This window comes from Strix aluco, chromosome 5 (genome assembly GCF_031877795.1).
Source record: "Strix aluco isolate bStrAlu1 chromosome 5, bStrAlu1.hap1, whole genome shotgun sequence".
Taxonomy (NCBI): domain Eukaryota; kingdom Metazoa; phylum Chordata; class Aves; order Strigiformes; family Strigidae; genus Strix; species Strix aluco.
This window is the reverse complement of record NC_133935.1, coordinates 31,165,603-31,183,736: the sequence shown is the minus strand read 5'-3', so window position 1 is coordinate 31,183,736 and position 18,134 is coordinate 31,165,603. Positions and strand designations below refer to the sequence as shown.

Here is an 18,134-nt window from a genome sequence, read left to right as displayed (position 1 = left end):
ACTTCTCTAATTTCTTTCTCCCTCCAGACATTTGCAAAAGCTCTTTTCATTCCCATCACACCTTTAGCAAGCAGTAAGCCATTCTGTGTTTTGTTGCTCTTATCTCTTCTCTGAAAGCTTTTATTGACTGCATGTTGGTTTTGTCTCCTCACCTCTTCCATTTCCCATCTAGCCTTTTTTTTTGCTGTTGTTGTTTCAAGGCTTCAGATCTCTGAGAAGTCCCTTGTGGAGCTGTTTTGGATATTTCTCACCACAGCAGCTGAGAACTCCTGGAAGAGCTAATGACAGGAGCAATAAGGAAAAGCAAAGTGGGCCCCAGAATATGCTGGGATTAGAGGGGGGAGTTCAGTAAATTATTGAACTACCTGGATGAAGAATTTGTATCCAAAAGTTGTATCACCTTGGTGCCTGACCCTCATTTACATTTAAGAGCTGTAAGTGTTTTAGGGATGAGCTCTGAAGCTGCTTCTCTACATATTTCTTGCTTCAGACAGAGGGAAGAGCCTCTTCCCTTTTCATACAGCACATGGCTGCAGGTAAAAAATTCTATGGCTCATGGGAGGGCCAGCTGGGGCCAGCCTCCATGCCAAACCGACAAGCAGCACCCAGTGAGCCTGTTCAGAGATGAGTTTTTGTTTCTGCCCTCATACCCACGCCGTGGCGTGCACACACAGTAAACCTTTAACCAAGGCTAAACTATGTGACCTGGCCAGTTTGCTTCATTTTGCCTAAAACTAGGCACAGAGGCAACCCTTTCCTGATGCAGGTGGCTGATGCCCCTTGCATGGGGATTGCACAGCGGGTCTGGGGTGATTTGGTCAAGACAAAGCATCAGAGCTCTCCTCCTCCCCTGTATGGTCCCCATCTGTATGACACCAATGCGAAACCACCTTGTCCCTGGTCGCAGGAGGGGGACCCTGCCCAGCTGCCTCAGAGGTGATGGATGCACCAGTTTGGCCATTTTGCTGAGCAAGTTTGCAGCCAGGACAGGGGTCAAGTGACTCGGGCACCAAGGAGGGCAGGAGGAACCCGCAGCACACAGGCAAACGAGAGCAGCTATCTGTTTTGCTTCAACTGCCAGTTGCTGTTGGCTGGAGTAAGGGACTTTCCGAATTGCTGATGCATGAAACCACTAACAGCTCAGCTTTGATCCCTGAACTTTGAAAGAAGTCCTGAATTTTCCAAAGCAACCGACTCTCATCAGAGGTCAGAGGCAGCCGTGTTTGCCCGATTCCACTTCGGTTGGGAGCTCTGCGCTGCGTGTTCGGAAATGCCCAACCACCTCTAAGAACCTCAGTTTTGGATGACTGGGCTTGTGGTTGCTTTTGGAAACAAACCACAGTGGCTTCCCAAGATGTTTTGGTGGCTGTTGGCTGCCTTAGTGCCACAGTAACCAGAAGGGCTCTGTGCAGAAGCATTTCTGTAGCTCCTGAACAGAGAGGTGTAGGGTTGGCCACCCTTCCAGAGCCTCTGTCTCTCCAAGCCTTGCCTTTCCTTGCTACCAGTCCTTTGGACATCAAAGCAGCTAGTTTACTGAGGACCTCGCTCTGCAGAAAGGGGCTGGTGTTGCTCCCTGCCATCGCTTGGTTTTTTGTAAAGCAGAGAAAAGCTCTTTGCCTTGCTCAGGCAAAACCAGCAGGAGAAATGCAGAGTTTCTTGAGCGATAAGGCAAAAAGAAAAAACAGGTTAGGAGACTTTTGAAACACCTAGCAGAGAGGGCCGGGCCCAAGGATTGCACAGCCCAGAAGATCAAGTCGTCTCTCACACGCCTTGGAAACACCTCACCCGACCTGCCTCCTGCTGAGGAGAGGTCCCTTCTCACAGGGCTCTTGCTGTTTGCAGCCCAGCGAGCCTACGGTTAAGCTGCTGCTTGTTTGGAGGAAGTGAAGAGGGGAAGATTTGCCTCCAAGCAAGAAGCTGTAATGCTGCATCCCTCCTATCTGCCCTTGCTCTCCGGAGCATTCCCAGGCTTTTTCTTTCCATGCTCCACTGGAGTCTAATCCTGCATGCAGAAAATTCCTCATGCTTTTTGCTCTTATTCCTCCAGGGCATCTGTTTTCTCTTCCTTTCTGTCTGACTGTTCAACAGCCTGAACTCAGTTACTCTAATCCCTCCATCTTCAGAGATGTTCTCAGCTCCACATAATAAATACTAACAGCTTACATGTATCTTGGGGTTCTTATGCAAGGACTCCAAATAGCTTTATAGTTCATATGCACACGGGGCTCACTTTATTTGCCAGCAAAATACAGCCACCGATGAGACAGCAGTTGTTTAGCAACCTACAGCGACAACACACAATAGTTAAGAGGGGAAGTGAAGATAAATATCGTATCCATTTGAAACTCCAGGAGGGGATTGGAGTTGGCAGAATATAAGTACTCATGCTGAATTTTAGCCAGAATACTCCAAATAGCATTCTTATGCTTACAGAAAGAGCTATAGGATTTAAAATACCTAACCCATCCCTGGTGGTTTACGTACAACTTACATTAACAGCACTGATGTTTTAGGATGCCAGCGACACTCTTAACCAGAGAAAGGCAAGTGACTTGAGTAATGAACTATACAGGATTACTCTAAAGCCCTTCCTCAGAATTTCTAGGGAAGGAAAAAATAGACTATTATATATAAACATCTATCCATTAGCTATCAAATTAAAAATATATATATAAATATTTTAGGCAGCTTCACCCTTCAGCTATGGCTATCTCTGTCTCGTGACGACAAGAGGCCAAATGCAACATTTTTTTCAGTGGTGCCACAAACCCTTCTGCTATCTCCTAACACTCTGAAAACCTTAATGTGGTGAACAAAAAAGGGGTGAGGGGAGAGGAACACATTCCTTCCTCTTCAGAGCATGGCAGCTGAAGGAGCAGAGACTCTGGCTGAGGATGCTGCATTTTACTTGCATGGTCCAGGGAGCATTGGTGGCACCAAGTGGCACTCACTCACTGCATGTCTCCCCTATTGGAAAGTCCAGGTGTGCTGAAAGCAACTTAGTGTGAAGAGGTGAATGGGAACAAACCAGCCCATGTTCGCTTCAGCTGATGCCTCGGCTGCTGAAGAAAACCCAAGCTGTGCATGACCTGCCCACAGGCTGTGTACTGGAGTAGAACACTAACTGCCAGCCATGACCCTGCCTGGCTATCCTTCCTCTGTTTAAAGATTTTGTTATAAATGGGTGTGCTGCTCAGCTAACGGAGAGCTTAAAATAAAAAAGTCCCCAGTGATCCTTCAGCAGCAGAGATGGTGAGGACCTCAGTTTTAGGTGGCATCAAAGGACTCCCCATGCTGCAGCCCCCCATACCCCAAGGCAGCCCAGGAGTTTCCAGGTCTCCCTCTGATGGCTTATTTCCACCTCAGGCTAGGGTGGATATGACCTTGACAAGCATTTTTTGGAAACCACCCTTTCCCAGTGCTGAAGAGGCCCCCCTGCTTGTCCTGGAACTGCAAGGTGTATGGGGGGAGGGCAGAAGGTGCAGATAGCTGCCGGCAAGAGCATCTCACCAACACCAGCCAAGCCTCCTCCACCGGTGCCAGGTGCTCCCCACCAGGCTGCTGGAAAGTTTCTCAGGGGAGGAGAAGCAAGGAGGAACAGAAAATTAGTGATGAGAGGGACAATGGGGCACCCCCTTTCTCCCACCCAGGCACCTCCACCTGGTGAGGCGATAATGGTGCTTTGGGGAGGAGCAAAAGTGCAAGCGGAGAGAAGGCTTTTGGGCCTGGCTCAGGACAGAGGCACCGCTTCAAACTCCAGAGCAACACAAGCCCCAGCTCTGTACTGAAACCAGCCCTAACACGATCTCCTCTTTCGGTCAGCTCTTTCTGGAGGTCCTCAAAGGTAGCAGGGGGTCTACAAAGCCCTTTCCAGTCTTTGCTGGGTTTTCTCCACACCCCTGATGTGCAGCAAGGTGCATAGGGCTTTGGCCCTCCCCAAGAGCATCTGAAGTCTTTGCATCATCTTCAGCCCTGCTGAATCCTCGGCACACCACTTCAGCTCAGCTTCCTGCTCACTTTGCTGACTCTCTGTGAGCACTGGGACTGGGACCTTCTCCCATCCTGTCCCATCAGCCAGAGCCTGAGAACCTTTAACAACCCTCAGCCACCATCCCCACTGCTCCAGTTACAGGGACAGGGCTTCTCATTTCTACCCTCATCTCGCAGGGGGATAGCTCTTGAAATATAAGATTAGCTGCTTTTACAGCAGGCTTATTCTGCATATCCAAATCTTCAATTTTCCAGCTCCTCTGCAGCAGTCTTGTGGTGCATAGCTGCACTGTTTTTCTCTCTTTCTGCCTAGGACTTTATATTTCTAGTGGTTTTGAATTTCACTACACTGCAAAAAGGCCCCTGCTCTTGTTTCTCCAGATCGCTCTGGTTCTGTCCTCTTCCATCCACTCCTTCATTTTAAAGGGGCAGGGGAGAGGAGGTTTTTCCACTGTTGTTACAGCCTGCATCTTCCCATCACTCCCTACAGACAATATTAAATACCAACATTTGCTCACGAGCCTCCTTCCCCCGTACACAACGTTCAGTCTGTTTCTTCAACCTGGAGTCCTAAGCCATGGCATACATAGCATGTGCAAAAAAACCTATTTTCCTCGTCTTTTTTTCCAGTTGCTGCACAGACACAGCTTAGTGTGATCCACCCATTCCTACTCACTTCATAAACTGGTAATTATGCCGAAGGAGAAGTTTGTTTTGCGTGATCTGCTTTATATAAGCGCATTTGGCAATTCTTAAAACTTTTATCTGGAGCATCCTCATGCTGGAATATTTCCCACTGGAACTGTTCTCGATGTAAGTTAGCAAATAACATAAATGGGGGAATAAGCAAGAAAGACTTGTTTATACAGCTATCAAAATCCATGCCAGGTTAGGGAACACAATAGGATAAAACCTTTTCAATTCCATTTTAGTGCATAACAGGATCACACCATCCTATTAAATAGCCACAAAACAACCTGGAGGAAAGAATAGGCTCCCCAAGTCAAACGACATTTTGGAGTGGTCCTGGACAACAAAGTCAGTCTGGGCTCAGATACCTAAACTCCTCACAGGGCAGAGGACACAGGTGAGGGACTGCCAGCCGCTGCCTCGGTCAGCCTCGGGGACACAGCACCGAACCTCACACACCTCTGCTGCTTTTCCCTCCACGCCACTGAATGCCACTTCCCTGGTAGGGTTGGAAGGGTCTTGACGGGAGGTGCCTGTGCTGGCACGTTCAGCACACCCAGCCTTCCTGGGAACTACAGGAGGGAGGGAAACGCAAGCTTCTGCAGGCAGCCCAGCAGCTGAGAGCCCCACACAATTCACATGAAACCCCTCAGGGCAAAGCTGTGGCAGCAGGGCCTGGAAGGGGCAGTGGCAGAGAGCCACCCACCTACGTGCAGGGGATCCCTGCTGTGCCTGCCGAAGAGACGGGCGTTTCTCATCGCTCTGATCCTGCCCACATATTTCTCGGTGAACTCAGATCTTGCCTCGGGGTACTCAGTGCTGTTTGATTTATCCAAAGTGATAAACCCCCTTCTGCTCCTTTCCACACTACGAGTGCCTTGACCCTGCACGCACCAGGGCTTGGCTACACACTGGCCTTGACTGCAGCATCCTCTGCTACTTCATCCTGATCCCTTCAGATTCCCGTTCTCCTTCCTAAGGTGACAAGCCTGAAAGAAAAAATATATCGGGGAAGGAACCCAGGCTGGTTCCCTCACTTGCCCTTTCTCCTGTAATCTCCTCTAGCCTTCTCTTGGCTTTGCCTGGTACCATATCACAACTCCCCACGGAGGCATCAGGCGCTGCAGCACAGCCGTCACCCCCGAGGCCTCCCCGTTTGCTGAGGAAAGGCTCCTTCCCCAGGGAGCCAGCAAGGCAGGCTGAAGGGGCGGGCTGGAGCAGGGAGGGAAGCGGCTCGCTTGCCGCCTGCCGTCAGAAGCCTGAACTGAAGAGGAAGATCTCCATGATCCCGACGCCTCCACCAGCTAGTCCAGGCTTTGGCTGACCCGACATGTAGCCAGCAGACCGACAGGACCCCTCCTCCCCTCACTGCCCCGCTCTCTGCTCCGATACGAGGGTGCACATCTGCATCCTCAAGGCAGCCGCATCACGACATGGTTTGGTTCTATCCACGTGATTTCCTGCTGTGCACTACCAGAAGCCTGTACAGGAAAACTGCATTACAAACCCCACCTGCCCTCTGCAACTTCCCAGATGGCCTGCATTAAGGGAAACAATGTGCATTTTGCCTACAAACTATAAATTCAGATTATTGGTTTTTAACTCCAAACCATAATCCAGTGCCAAAGCTCAGCAAATAAGTAAGCCTGGGACAAACACCTTATGCTTTTAAGTCACCTGCAAGAGCTCAGGCCACTTTTACAACAAAAGCTTGTCTGCTGCAAGGCGCAACCCCCTATTCTGGAAGAATAGAGGGTTTCACCAGGAAGAGCTGTTCACACCCACACACACTGTAAGATATGTAAGCAAGCCACACAGGTGCCAATGAGTGTAGCTATAAGTTATTTATTCTGCAAAATAGAGGTATCTTCTATGGAGTTGAACACTGGAATCACAGCATTATGAATTGAGTTGTGGAAACATTATGACAGCACACACACACAGGCACACATGTGTACACCTACACACGCACACACACACCGCCTTTGTACAGGCCCCTACTCTTGCATTATCCAGAGGGAGCCCTCTCTGCATCTTTATTTGTGAAAACCTGCAGCTAGGGCTGCATTCAAGACCACTTCCCCTATTCACAGGGCTTTCGAAGGAACTAGGTTGGTCAGGACAGGGTGCATGGCACAGGCAACACGTGTCAAGTGCGCTGCACACGCTCCCCAGCCCAGTGTTCAACACAGCCTGGATAGCAGGTAACTCTTGGCACAACACAGCCCTCAGTGGAGCGCTCTCATTCTTGCCTCAGTCTCTGTTTGTGCAGCCAAGTGCAGGGTGTCTGGAGGAGGCAGATTTCCATGTTAGGACACAGTCAGTGCTCCCTGCTCGCCATGGTCCATGTTCCAAAGCCGGTAAAACTCTGCAAAATCCACATAGGGCTCCACACGCCCATCTTCATCTGGCTGGAGCGAGTGGGTGGGCCGGGAGCGGAAGAGACCCCCATCTGAACTTGAGCTGCTACTCTGCGTGTGAGTATTAGTCGACTGTAGTGTCACAGTTGGGCTTTGGCTAGGGAGAGAAAAAGAGAAGACAAACATCTTTATTTTTCCCCATCTGATGCTTTGGACAAGAAAAGCACCAGAACAAGTGCCAGCCTCTTCACAGACCAAGCTCCCCCTAGCAAACAGGTAAAAAGTTGCAGTCTCTTGCTCTGTCAGAGCACTAGAAGTGTTGAGAACTGCTTGGAATTGATAAACAACAAGGATACCCAATTCACATTTAACTGGAAGGCCTTAAGTACAACAAGGCATCTGAGGAACAGAGGAGAGGAAGCAGGAAAAAAAAAAGGGGGGGGGGCGGGGAAGACATGCACTCTGCTGGCCTCCCCATACCCATACAGTATGAGCTTTACGGGAAGAGTCTGGCAGCAAGGAAAGCTATTCTTGTGTGACCTGTGTTGCAGCCAAAGCAGCTCTAGTGCGTCAGCCTCATTGTTTCTGGAGCTACCATAACACAGTAACCAGAAGAACTTCTTCACTTTGCAGTGTGTACACACACCAGCCTGTGCCAAAGGCTGAACCTAAACCACTAACTAGTATGACTCTGCGAAGTGAATACAAGATCCAGTTCTAAACTTTTTCATTTTTTTCTACCCTGGCCTCTGCCCATGAGCAAGCCAACTTGTGCAGCACAGCCTCTCCAGCAGCCCTACAAGTGACCTGCATAGCCCCTCTTCCTTATTAAGATGAAGGGCACCCACACTCCCTCCACACACAGCGCCCAACACACTTGGCACACAAGATCCAAAGAGAAGGGCTGCTCGCTGCCAGAGTGCCCTCTGCGAACAGCAGCAGATGCTGCTCTCGAGCCACGTTCCCAGAGCTGGCTTCCAAGCTGCTCACTTTACTCATTCCCACTCCTCACACAATCACTTTCCAGCTAACACGTTACGCTGGCTGTCAGCACTGCAGTCAGGAGGGCCATGCTCCAGATAAGGGCTTGATTGACAGGTAACTGACAGGTGTCTCTCTGCTTTTCAACCACTTTACACAGCACGAGGCACAGGGAGAAACTGCAGGTAGCGAGAGAGCAGGACTTTTACTTAGTGAGGGTGGGGGTGGCTTCATCCAGAGTTGAGCTGCTGTGAGCACCATTGACCATCTGGCCCTGGGAAGGCATGACAAGAGACAGCGTGACACTCGTCTTGCTTGTGCTTTGGGAGCTGGAATATGGCACCGACACTGGGTAGACACGGCCCCCTGAGAAGTGAAAAACAAGAGCTATAAAACACAGTTGAGACATGAGTGACTGGAGATGCACAGCAGCAAAGAAAGCCCAAAGAACCCAAGAATTTATATTAAACTGCCTTGCTAGATGCTGTACAGTATCAAATTGTCACAGACTCTACATCTCAGAAGCTAATAATCCCTTTAATAAGAAAATTCCTTGTACACCAAGCATCTACTCTCCCAATGTTAGGTCAATGCTGGATCGATCAAGCGATCTTATCCTTCACCCTCCATTTTGTTTCTCTCCCCAACATACCTTGCGTTGGTGTCAGCATGGGCTGGCTCATCTCACCCAGGGGGTAGCCGAAATTCCTCACAAGCAGCGTCATGTCTTCATGTCGGGGACAGAATTTGGACCGTTCCCCACCACTGGCAAAAGTGTCGCAGTGGATCCGCTTAACTCTGTCCACTACTGCTTGTGCCACAGCATCCAGCGACGTCTGCTTGGCAAACTCTGTGGCTATCATGGCTGCAATTTCCTGAGCAGAGAAGGAGAGGAAAAAAAAGAAAGGAGGAATGATGTTTAGAAGATTTTGGAGGAAACCTTTCCCTGCCATCTGATCTACAAGTTTTTATGGCAACCCATCCAACTGTGACGCTTGCCTGTCTCACCTGCTGATATGTGCCCTTGCGCCTTGGATCACCCCATTCCCTTTAATGGGCAACTCCGAAGGGACAGGTAGCTGCCTGGAAGAACTGGCTTGGCAGAGCAGTTCCCATATTATTACAGACTGGAATGGGGTGGCACAGGCATTCAGCACTCACAGGACAGATGAGGAAGAGAGTCTGTATGAGAGCAGCTGACACTGCCAGAGTGTGTCAATAGCCAAGGGAACGTTTCCTTTGTGAGCAGGCTCACCTGGTTGGCCTGTCCAGGCCCATGAGCTGCCTCCAGCGCTTTGTAGAGCCCTTCAGACATGAGCACCAAGAAGCCAGTCACCCCATCCAGTGCATGGCCTCCGTGGATTTCAGGTTCTGCTATGATGGGCTTAGATTTAGCAGCACTGGAATGAGACGGTATCATTTAGTATTTAATGGTGACGTAGTAGGTGAGAATGGAGGGGTCACGAAGAAAAGGAGGGCTTGAAACAACAAAGTTGATTTTTTTCTGACCTGAGCAGTTCGATATCAGTATAGCCATATTTGACTTTGTAATCTCCAATGCGCCGAGTGCTTTCCTGCCCACGAATAGTTCCCACTTGTTTTATTTTTCCTGCATCCAAGCCTGCCAGATTGAAAAACAAAAAAAGTTTAATTGACTTTGGGAAACTTGCGGGACTTCCTCTGGTTATGCTGTCAGGAATGAGAAAAGAAATATCCACATCTAAAGAGAACTGTAAGACAAACTGAGATGCCAAAGAATTATCAGGGGCCCAACAGAGAGAAAAGGAAGGGCAGTTTGCTGTGTTCCAAGGGACACCTTTTCATTAGTTGTAATCTGGGAAGGAGAGAGAAGGAGAGAGATGCACACAGCCCAACACGTGCACTCTGAATGCAACAGTTGGCCCTGAGACAAAGCCCACATCCTGGTTCAAAGCCACTGGCAGCAGCTGGCCTGGACGCACAGGCATTCTCTGAAAAGGCAGGGGAACATCTGCACCTGTCAGCTCTGGACTGTGCAATGGGAGGAGAAGGCAGGAAGGAGGAAAATGTATGTGAAGGATTCTGCTTTTTCTCCTGCCTATTACTGATCCCTGCTCCTAAACTCCACGTGACAATTTCACTAATACACTAGATTGCAGAGGGAGAAAAGAACTATCTACAAGAGGTACTGAATTTGCTCAAGTGCTCAAACTGATGTGGGCTAGCCCTAAAATAAAGATAATGACCAAACAAGTATTTATTTAAATAAATTTAAGAGCCTATACCTCTGGCAGGGGCTAGGAAGGAATCCCATCTTGAAGAAGGTTCTAACAGGGACCATCTGGGTGCAGCTACTATCTGAGCCACTTACCTGGTCTGTTCTGGCAATTCCCCTCTCCTGGTTATACCTAGAGCTAACAGGCAGAAAATGTTATTTTGAGATTTTATTTGGGGATGACTGTCCTCAGTACAAGGTGAAGGCAGGGGTCCAACTGAAACTCTCCTGGAGTCAAATGAAGCCTCACTGCACAGATGGCTCCACACCTACCCCAGCAGTAAGACACAACTCTGCCATCTGCTGCAGACCAAAGCTGACTCATCAACATGGCCTGGCTTATTTGCCAGCTCCTGGCAGGGGGATACACGCTGCCGACAGACACAAACACAGGGAGGCTCACAGAACGCCAGAGAGGTTGTGTCTAAATCACAGCAACTCTCCTGGAGCACTGAACAAGCTGCAATGTTCTGGGTGAAGAGCCACAAAGGCCTAAGACCTCTCCCTCCCTTCCCCCAGGAGAGGTGCAACATAGGCACCACCACGACAAACGCTATCCCCACTACCTCTTATCACTGTTCTTCAACCTAGCCCTACAAAAATCTCCTCTGGGTACACCCAAAACAGCCTGTGCACATTGGCTTGTTCGAGGCTCTCCCTTCTGCTGGGACTGCCAGCAGAAGAGCCACTGCTGCACCAAGTTAAGGTCAGCATTTCTAGCAGATCCCTGTTCTGCTATGGACTGCAGGTAAATTCTACATTTCTGGCAGTAGAAAGGCAGTTAGAGGGTCTCTTGCCCTGGATTCTTGTATTCAGTCTTGCATTTCATAGCACATACCCCTACTGCAGGAGTATGAGTAAAAGAGGAAATAGAATAAAATGAGACCCAGCAGCAGTAAATTACATCAGCTGCCTCACCAGATAAGAATACATCTACCAGGTGAACCTAATGAAGAATGTCAAGTTAGATCTACCCAAACAAAGGTACAGAATTTAAGTATCTCAATAAGAAGAATTTGGTACTAGCAATCACACAAACGGTCTGGGCTAGTTCTAGACCAAGAAAGGAAACATGTCAAACATTGTAAAGGAAAAGGGAAACTGCCTAAAGCAAAATGTCAGCACTAAGAGTTCAATAGTTACTGATGTGAAAGCAGTAAGTGCCAGTGCTTGGCCCGGCTCTGTCTGAAGTGTAGCTGCTTTTTTTTTTTTCAGCAGCTTGCACAAAGGCATATAGAAACGCGCCATCCCGAGGGTGCGGCATCACACAGAACTTAACCCAGCATAACTGTGGTTTGCCTCCAAAGGCACGGTCATATACTGTCCATCCCACTTCTACCCTCTGGCTGTGTGCTTCCTCTCCTGCCTTCCTATGGACTCCAGCAATCACACAGCTGGAAGGCAAATCAATGTCAGTTTGGCAGTCAGACACAAAACTAACACTCAAAGCTTGGAGAAAAAAAAAAAAGATAGTTTTCTGCTGGTGCAGTGAGCTGAATTTACTCACTCTGTAGCCTCACAATGGCTAGATATGCAGAAAAAGGTGGCACTGAACTGGTCATCTGAAACCGCAGTAAGCTTCTTTTTTGTGGTCATTTATTGTTTGCAGCAGCTTGAGTCACTCCTGGTGCCCCAGATAAATGGAAGCAAGCGATGTTCTCAGATAAGAACATGAAACCCAACACTCACCCAGCTGGGAGAAGCGAAAAAGTTCATCCTCATTCTCTGTAGTATGGTCCACGTTGAGCTGAGTCACCTGCAGCCCATCCACTGTGGACTTGCATAACAGTGCCCGATTGGTACCTGCAGTGGGAGCAGCGAGATGAGGCACCAGATAGCTCTGCCGTTAAGAAGGGGAACATATCCAAATGGAAAAGGAACAGGAGAGGGGAATAAAGACAGAAAAGAAGAGAAAGGCTCATGTACTGTCTCATCATAATCTCCAAAAAGTAGCCTTGATAGCAGCATAGTAGGCCTGCTAGGCAGCTCTTCATCCTGGCCTGAGCTGGTACCTCACAAGAAAGCTCTCGATTTCTCAGTGAGTCTGCACCACTGCCTCTCAACCCATTTTCCCCCTGCTCTTTGGTCATACACATTGCATCAGCCAACATCTGCAGAAATAAAGAGCTGGGCTGATTTCAAGTGCTTCTGTAAGCAACAAGCATATCACTCCCTGGCCACAGACCAAAGAAATTGTCCCCCACGTTCAAATTTCTTTCACTTCCTAGAACTGCAGCCATCCTCAGAAATGCCTAGACTGAGCTGCTGACAAAAAAACCACTCACCCACATTGGCGATATAGAGCTTGTTGTTGAGAACAACAGCCACAATAGCCATGGCTCCTCCAGAGATCTCCTGTTCTACAACCTTCAATCTCTCCACAATCTTCTGGTACTGAGGAGGCAGCTGGTGGTGAGGGACACCCTGAAACCCAAAATGAGGGGGAAGCTTAAACACACTGTCCACAACACAAAAAGCACAGCTGGAATCAAAATTCTGGAGGGAAGGGACTCATCTTGGCATGTCTTAGCCTCATGTCAAGACTGTGCAAGACATACAATTATTTGTTCAATCCTAACAAATGACACTGCTCTGATATGGTTCTGGAGACGACAGTCCAGTTCACCCGAAGAACAGAATCCACATCTGCGTCATATGGCTTTGTCCTGGAAGAGCCACATGTATAGAATGAACTCCTCTCCATGATATGTTTGGTTCCTTACTAAAATACCCAGTGATGGATCCAAGTAGTGCCAGTATGAACAGTGGAAACTCTGGCAAATGGACCAAGATGCTTGCTTCACTTCATGCAAGCTCCCAGAAGAGAACCACAGAGAAATAATTTTCAATTACAGCCTCCCTTAGACCAGACTGACTAATACGCCCAAACCTCATCCAGCAATCTGGAAGGTGGGACCTCCAGCAATCTCTGTTCTTAAGGCTATATTACCTCTGGTAGCTGTGACTGCAGGCTGGCCTTCTCTGCCAAGGCATCATCAATGGACTCCAGGAAACTTCTTTCCACCACATCAAAAGCCTAAAAAAGGCCATAAAGAGAAACTAAGCTCTTATCCAATGCCTACTAACCTTTGAGGCTACCCATCCCCACCTAAGACTGGCTTGTAAGAGTGGATGATCACTGCACATACATGCAAGGATCGCTACATCACAATTGAAACACAATTATTTCAGCACAACTAGTGAATAGCTTGTAAAAACAATCTACAACAACTCAAAACAGGAGACAAAAACATAAAAATTACATTCACAGCAATGTCAGAGACCTATCTGATTTTGTGTGTTGACTGTAAGAACTTGCCTATCACTCAAGAAAGTGCACTCACAAATCCATCTCCCCACACATTAACTTCCCCCTTTCACTTGCTGTCATCTCCTTCACAGGCTGACTTGTTCCTGCATGTCCAGTGAAGACTAGCTGCAGCTTTCTGGAGAGCTCTCAGCACCGTGCTGCCAGAGCCAGGGGGACAGATGGATGTGAGGAGGGAGTGAAACAAAGCACTACAGCTGCTCAGGATGAGTGCAATTGCAACCATTGGCAGATGTTTCCAACCCCCACAGAAACCAGATGCTGCTTCCATAGTGGCAAAAAGAGTAGGTGGGTAGTGTGAGAAGCAGGAGCCGTTCCCAGACAAAACTTCTTTACCTGCAGCAGAACTCGACGCACATCAGCATCGCTGTGATCTGCATGTAGCTGGCCCAGCAGCAATTCTGCAGAGAGCCTCTGACCCACAAAGTTGGTGACTCGGTTGCCATCATAGCCATTGAAGACACCATAGAGGTAGCAATTGTTCTCACTCCTGTCAAAGAGGGCAGAAGCAAAGAGGTCACAGATGTCTGTGAGACACAGGCATAAGTAACAAGTTCCTCCAGACACCTCCTGCATGCTCAGGCCCCACCCTCTTCTTCTGAGTCCTGTGTGACAAACTAAATACCACTTTTACCTGCCCTTGTGTCTGCAGGAGTCTCTGTCCCAGGTACACCCCACTTACCTAAATTTCAACCAGTTATCTTCCAAGGGGTGACCCTCTGTCCCCTTGCCATCTGCACTGTAGGAACGGTTTGGAGCTGAGCCCACCCCGGAAAGATGGCAGGATGGCAAGTCATCTGTCCAACTGGGCTGCTGTTCCTGGGAGACAGAAAGAGGAAAGAAACCACGTAAACCCCAAAGCCTGATGTGAGGATCCTGGTCCAGTACGGATCACAAGTCCATCCCCACCCTCTTTCCAACCCTTCTCCCTTTGCTAACAGGGTAGTACACCACCCCAGCCAATAACTTCATATTCCCTGGTGCAAAACTGCATCACTTACCACTTCCTTTCCCTATGAAGCTGAGCTCTGGCTGCACCTCTGGCTCTTGCTAAGAAACCAGAAATTAAATTTCCACCTGAGTTTTACACTTGATACAGCGCTAGCTTAGCTATTCATGTGGTGAATCACAGCCTCACACATCCATGGCACGGGAGTACAGGGAAGGCTCTGGTTCCCCGCTGGAGTACGCTCACCCAGGACAAGGGGACTGAGGCCCTGCTGCTGCCAGCAATCAGGGAGACACCCCTGGGGCCACCACCTCCCTGCCGGACACTACCAGTTCACGTACACACGGCTGCAAACGCCAGCTGCCCCCCCTCACACAGCCGGGCACCCCGATGCCCGCAGCACAGGCACAGCCCCCACAGCCACCTGCCACCCCCACCGGTCCCACAGCGCTGCAGAGCGGCAGGCCAGCCCAGGGCGGGGATCGACGACCACGCAGGGCCCCCCGCAAGCTGGGACCCCCTGCCCTCAAGCGGCACAGGGGGCGGGAGGGCAGCAACCCACCTTCCCACTGACGGTGGGGCTCTCCTCGCCCTCGCCGGGCCTCCACCGGGCTTCCCACACAGCACTGCGGGGGGCAGCTGAGGAGGAGGCCCGGGTATCCCCCTCGCACCCACCCTGGGGGGGGTGCGTGTGCATGGAGGGGGGAAGGTGCCACTCACACTCTGCAGCAGACTCCTCCTCTGCGCCGCCATCTTGGAGCAGGAGGGGCCGCCTTCCCCCCCCTCCTCCGCACACCCTTCTCCTCCAGAGCAGCCGAGTCCTCCGGATAGAGCGGCCGCTCCGCAGGAACCCGCCCCCCCCGGCCCGCGGCGGCGACCGGCCCCGCCCACCCGCGCGGGGATGGCCACGCCCCCACCTCCCCCCGCCCAATGGGCGAGAGCGGCGGAGGGCGCTGGAGCGCGGGCGCGCGCGTGCACAGCGCCCCCGCCTCCGCCTCCGCCTGCGCGCCGCGGCCGGCGCCGTGCCCACCGCGTGCTCACCGCGTGCCCACCGCCTGCTGCTCGAGCCCTGCAGTCGCACTGGTGTGTCGGCTTTGAGGGCACTTGAAAACGTGGCCTGAGCGATGTCGTGGAACCCTTTGGGGCTCCCGAAGCGACACCCCGGCGAAGCGTGTACCCCCTTGCACACTCTGTGGTAGAGGGGAGCCTGCAGCGGTGCCCCAGCGTGATGCTTGCCAGTGTGGCGAGAGGAGGGAGCGTGATCAGCTCACCTCCCTGTGGAGAGAAATCCCACGAAAGTGAAATATCTTTGAATTTCCCTGCCGTTATCCCTTCCTCTTGTCTAGGGGGCATGGAGACATGGCCATTTCTTACCTTGCGGCCTTTGGTTATGTGAGAAAGGAGCACCTTGTGGCCTCCACTGCAAGTGTGAGCAGAAGGACAAGGAAGACAGGCAGGGTTGTGAGGATCCTGTGAAATGGGGTCACCTTGGGCGCCAGAGAGCCCTGAGGGAGCCTGGTGTTGAAATGTTTTTCTTAGCATTGTGTCATGTTCTGTGCAACCTCAACCTCTAGGGAAGTCCAAACCCAGATAAGCCCGAGGTACCAGCTGTCAGCTGCACTGCTGCCCCACAGGCACCACAGGAGGCGTCCGTTTGTCTCAGCTTGGAGTCCATCTCCTAGCGAGGCGATCCACAGCCCATAATAAGGACGTAGTGGGACTGTGTCCTCAGGCTAGTAACGGGAAGGTGTCTAGAACACCTCACAGATGGTTCTCAATACCCACTGCAATTTGGAGCAGTCCTTGGTAGTCTCGAGTCAGGCACAACAGTAAAATCACTTGTGTGCCTGCCTGAACAATTACAGACAAAACCAAAGATTTTGCTCTTCTTTAAGATCCCTTCTAGGCTGAGGTAGTCTGTTTCAGGAGGGACAGTTTTCATTGAATCAGCTCAGCTGAAGCAGGAGGGAAGACAAAGGGATCATTCCCACCACTTTCTCAACATTGTAAGTCCGCATGAGAGCCCTCCAGGTGTGTGAGTGGCATATCTTGAAGCGAGTGATGGCTGTCAGTCAGACTATGGCAGTGGGAATCTTGGGGACAAGCACATTTCCCTGTGTGAATCGAGGCTGAAGGGTCTCTCTCCAACATGAGAGACGTATAGTTTCAGTCATGTGTAGCAGTGCAATTATGGTGAGGGTAGGAGTGTTAAGTAGTCTTGACTTCCAGCAGTGGCTTGATACTCTTAATGACATCTTTGTGGCAAATATATTAGATTCAGACACACTTCAGAAATAATTGTCAGTTAATTAACCTCATTCTATGGAATGATGGTTTTTGCTGCAGGGGATCCTGCTGGAGGATTCCCTCTCCCTTTCCCGTAAATCCTTTGTCTGTTGTTTTGTTACATCTCCTAAATATACAAAGATCCTTCCCCTTAATGCAAGGCTCACAAATATTCAGCCACTCAAGCAGACTTAGGTAGACAGGCAGAATTACTTTTTTAAAGGTTATATTGGCCAAAAGTAGAAGAAAATGCTAAATTTAGAACCTCAGTCTACAAACAAGTTTCCATATGTTTAGCTTTCTGTGTAAGCTTGGTCTCAGCGATGTAATTTGGAGTATTCCTGTGGGTAAAGCTGTGAGTGGGTACAAATAATTATAGGAACGGGTCTCAAGTCTACATTAAAATTAAAAGTAGGATGGACAGATTTAGTACTGATAAAGATTTGTTTTCTTACCAGTATCAAGAAGAATTCCTGCTGCTGCAGAAATATGCGTGGAACAGCATTGTCATTAAAAAGCAACAGGCGAGTTTCTCTGCTTCAAAACACAATGTCACTTCTTCAGCATTGCAGCAGAAGCTTATGCTTATTTAATGACATTCAAGGTTGCAGTCATGCACCTTGATGAGCACAGGCAGACCCTGTCCTTGCTCAGAGCGCCACTGAAATTGGTAAGGCTTTGGGTGTGCTCAGAGACTGCCAGCGTGTATCACATTTCAGGACTGGGAATTTAGGAGTAATTTCTGTCTTCTTAGATCCATAAGTGAGACCTTTTGAGACTAACAAGAGCAGTCTGTGTGGGTGCAGTAGGGCAGACTGTGATCTCAATGAGAGAGCAAAACAACTTCCCTAAAGAAAAGCTGCCACTTTCCTTGTTTGTACAACGACTAGTCACCTCTCGCAGTTAAAAATGTGCCCTTTTCCTAATTTAAATGTCTGGCTTCAGCTCATAGTCACTAATCTTTGTCATTCTGATTTTTTTTTTCCTGCCCATTCGGGCTGGAACACGGACCTGGTGCAAAACACTTTTTTTCTTGGTGGAAATACTTGTGCCAGATTCTGTCTGGATATTCCTGTGGTCCTGTCACTGAACTTCTGCCCTAACCTTGAGTGAGGCAATTAACTGCTTGGCCTGCAAAAAGTAAATAGTACGATTTACCAAATGAGGCTGCTTGCAGTGCTAAATGCATATTTGTCCAGCATTTCACAGTCCTCCAAAGGAAAGTGCTACCAAAGCTGGTGTGCTGCTTCATGAATATCTGCTCAGAGACCAATAGCTTTATGCAGCACTCACAAG

General features: G+C 49.6%; 1 protein-coding gene across 2 annotated transcripts; it reads right to left on the bottom strand.

Annotated features, from left to right (window-relative positions):
- Positions 1-6,509: 6,509 nt before the first annotated feature.
- TAB1 (TGF-beta activated kinase 1 (MAP3K7) binding protein 1) lies at positions 6,510-15,371 on the bottom strand. 2 transcript variants are annotated; one of them, XM_074826686.1, is made up of 11 exons: positions 15,273-15,371; positions 14,286-14,422; positions 13,940-14,093; positions 13,226-13,312; positions 12,561-12,699; positions 11,965-12,078; positions 9,531-9,642; positions 9,277-9,421; positions 8,674-8,896; positions 8,231-8,387; positions 6,510-7,197 (listed from the first exon to the last, which is right to left on the bottom strand). In XM_074826686.1, exons 1-11 carry the CDS (start codon positions 15,303-15,305, stop codon positions 6,990-6,992), a joined length of 1,509 nt encoding a protein of 502 aa, XP_074682787.1. In that variant the 5' UTR covers positions 15,306-15,371; the 3' UTR covers positions 6,510-6,989. The 2 variants fall into 2 exon arrangements, with proteins under 2 accessions (XP_074682787.1, XP_074682786.1); XM_074826685.1 differs by lacking the exon at positions 15,273-15,371 and adding an exon at positions 15,115-15,266.
- Positions 15,372-18,134: the final 2,763 nt, after the last annotated feature.

Bases quoted from the DNA above. Each gene is read 5' to 3' on its own strand.
- TAB1 (XM_074826685.1), bottom strand. From the start codon at position 15,249: ATGCACACGCACCCCCCCCAGGGTGGGTGCGAGGGGGATACCCGGGCC. The intron at 12,700-13,225 runs GTAATATAGCCT...TTTGGGTTTCAG, and splicing joins TGCAGTCACAGCTACCAGAG to GGTGTCCCTCACCACCAGCT. The intron at 8,388-8,673 runs GTATGTTGGGGA...TTCACTTCTCAG, and splicing joins CATGCTGACACCAACGCAAG to GGGGCCGTGTCTACCCAGTG.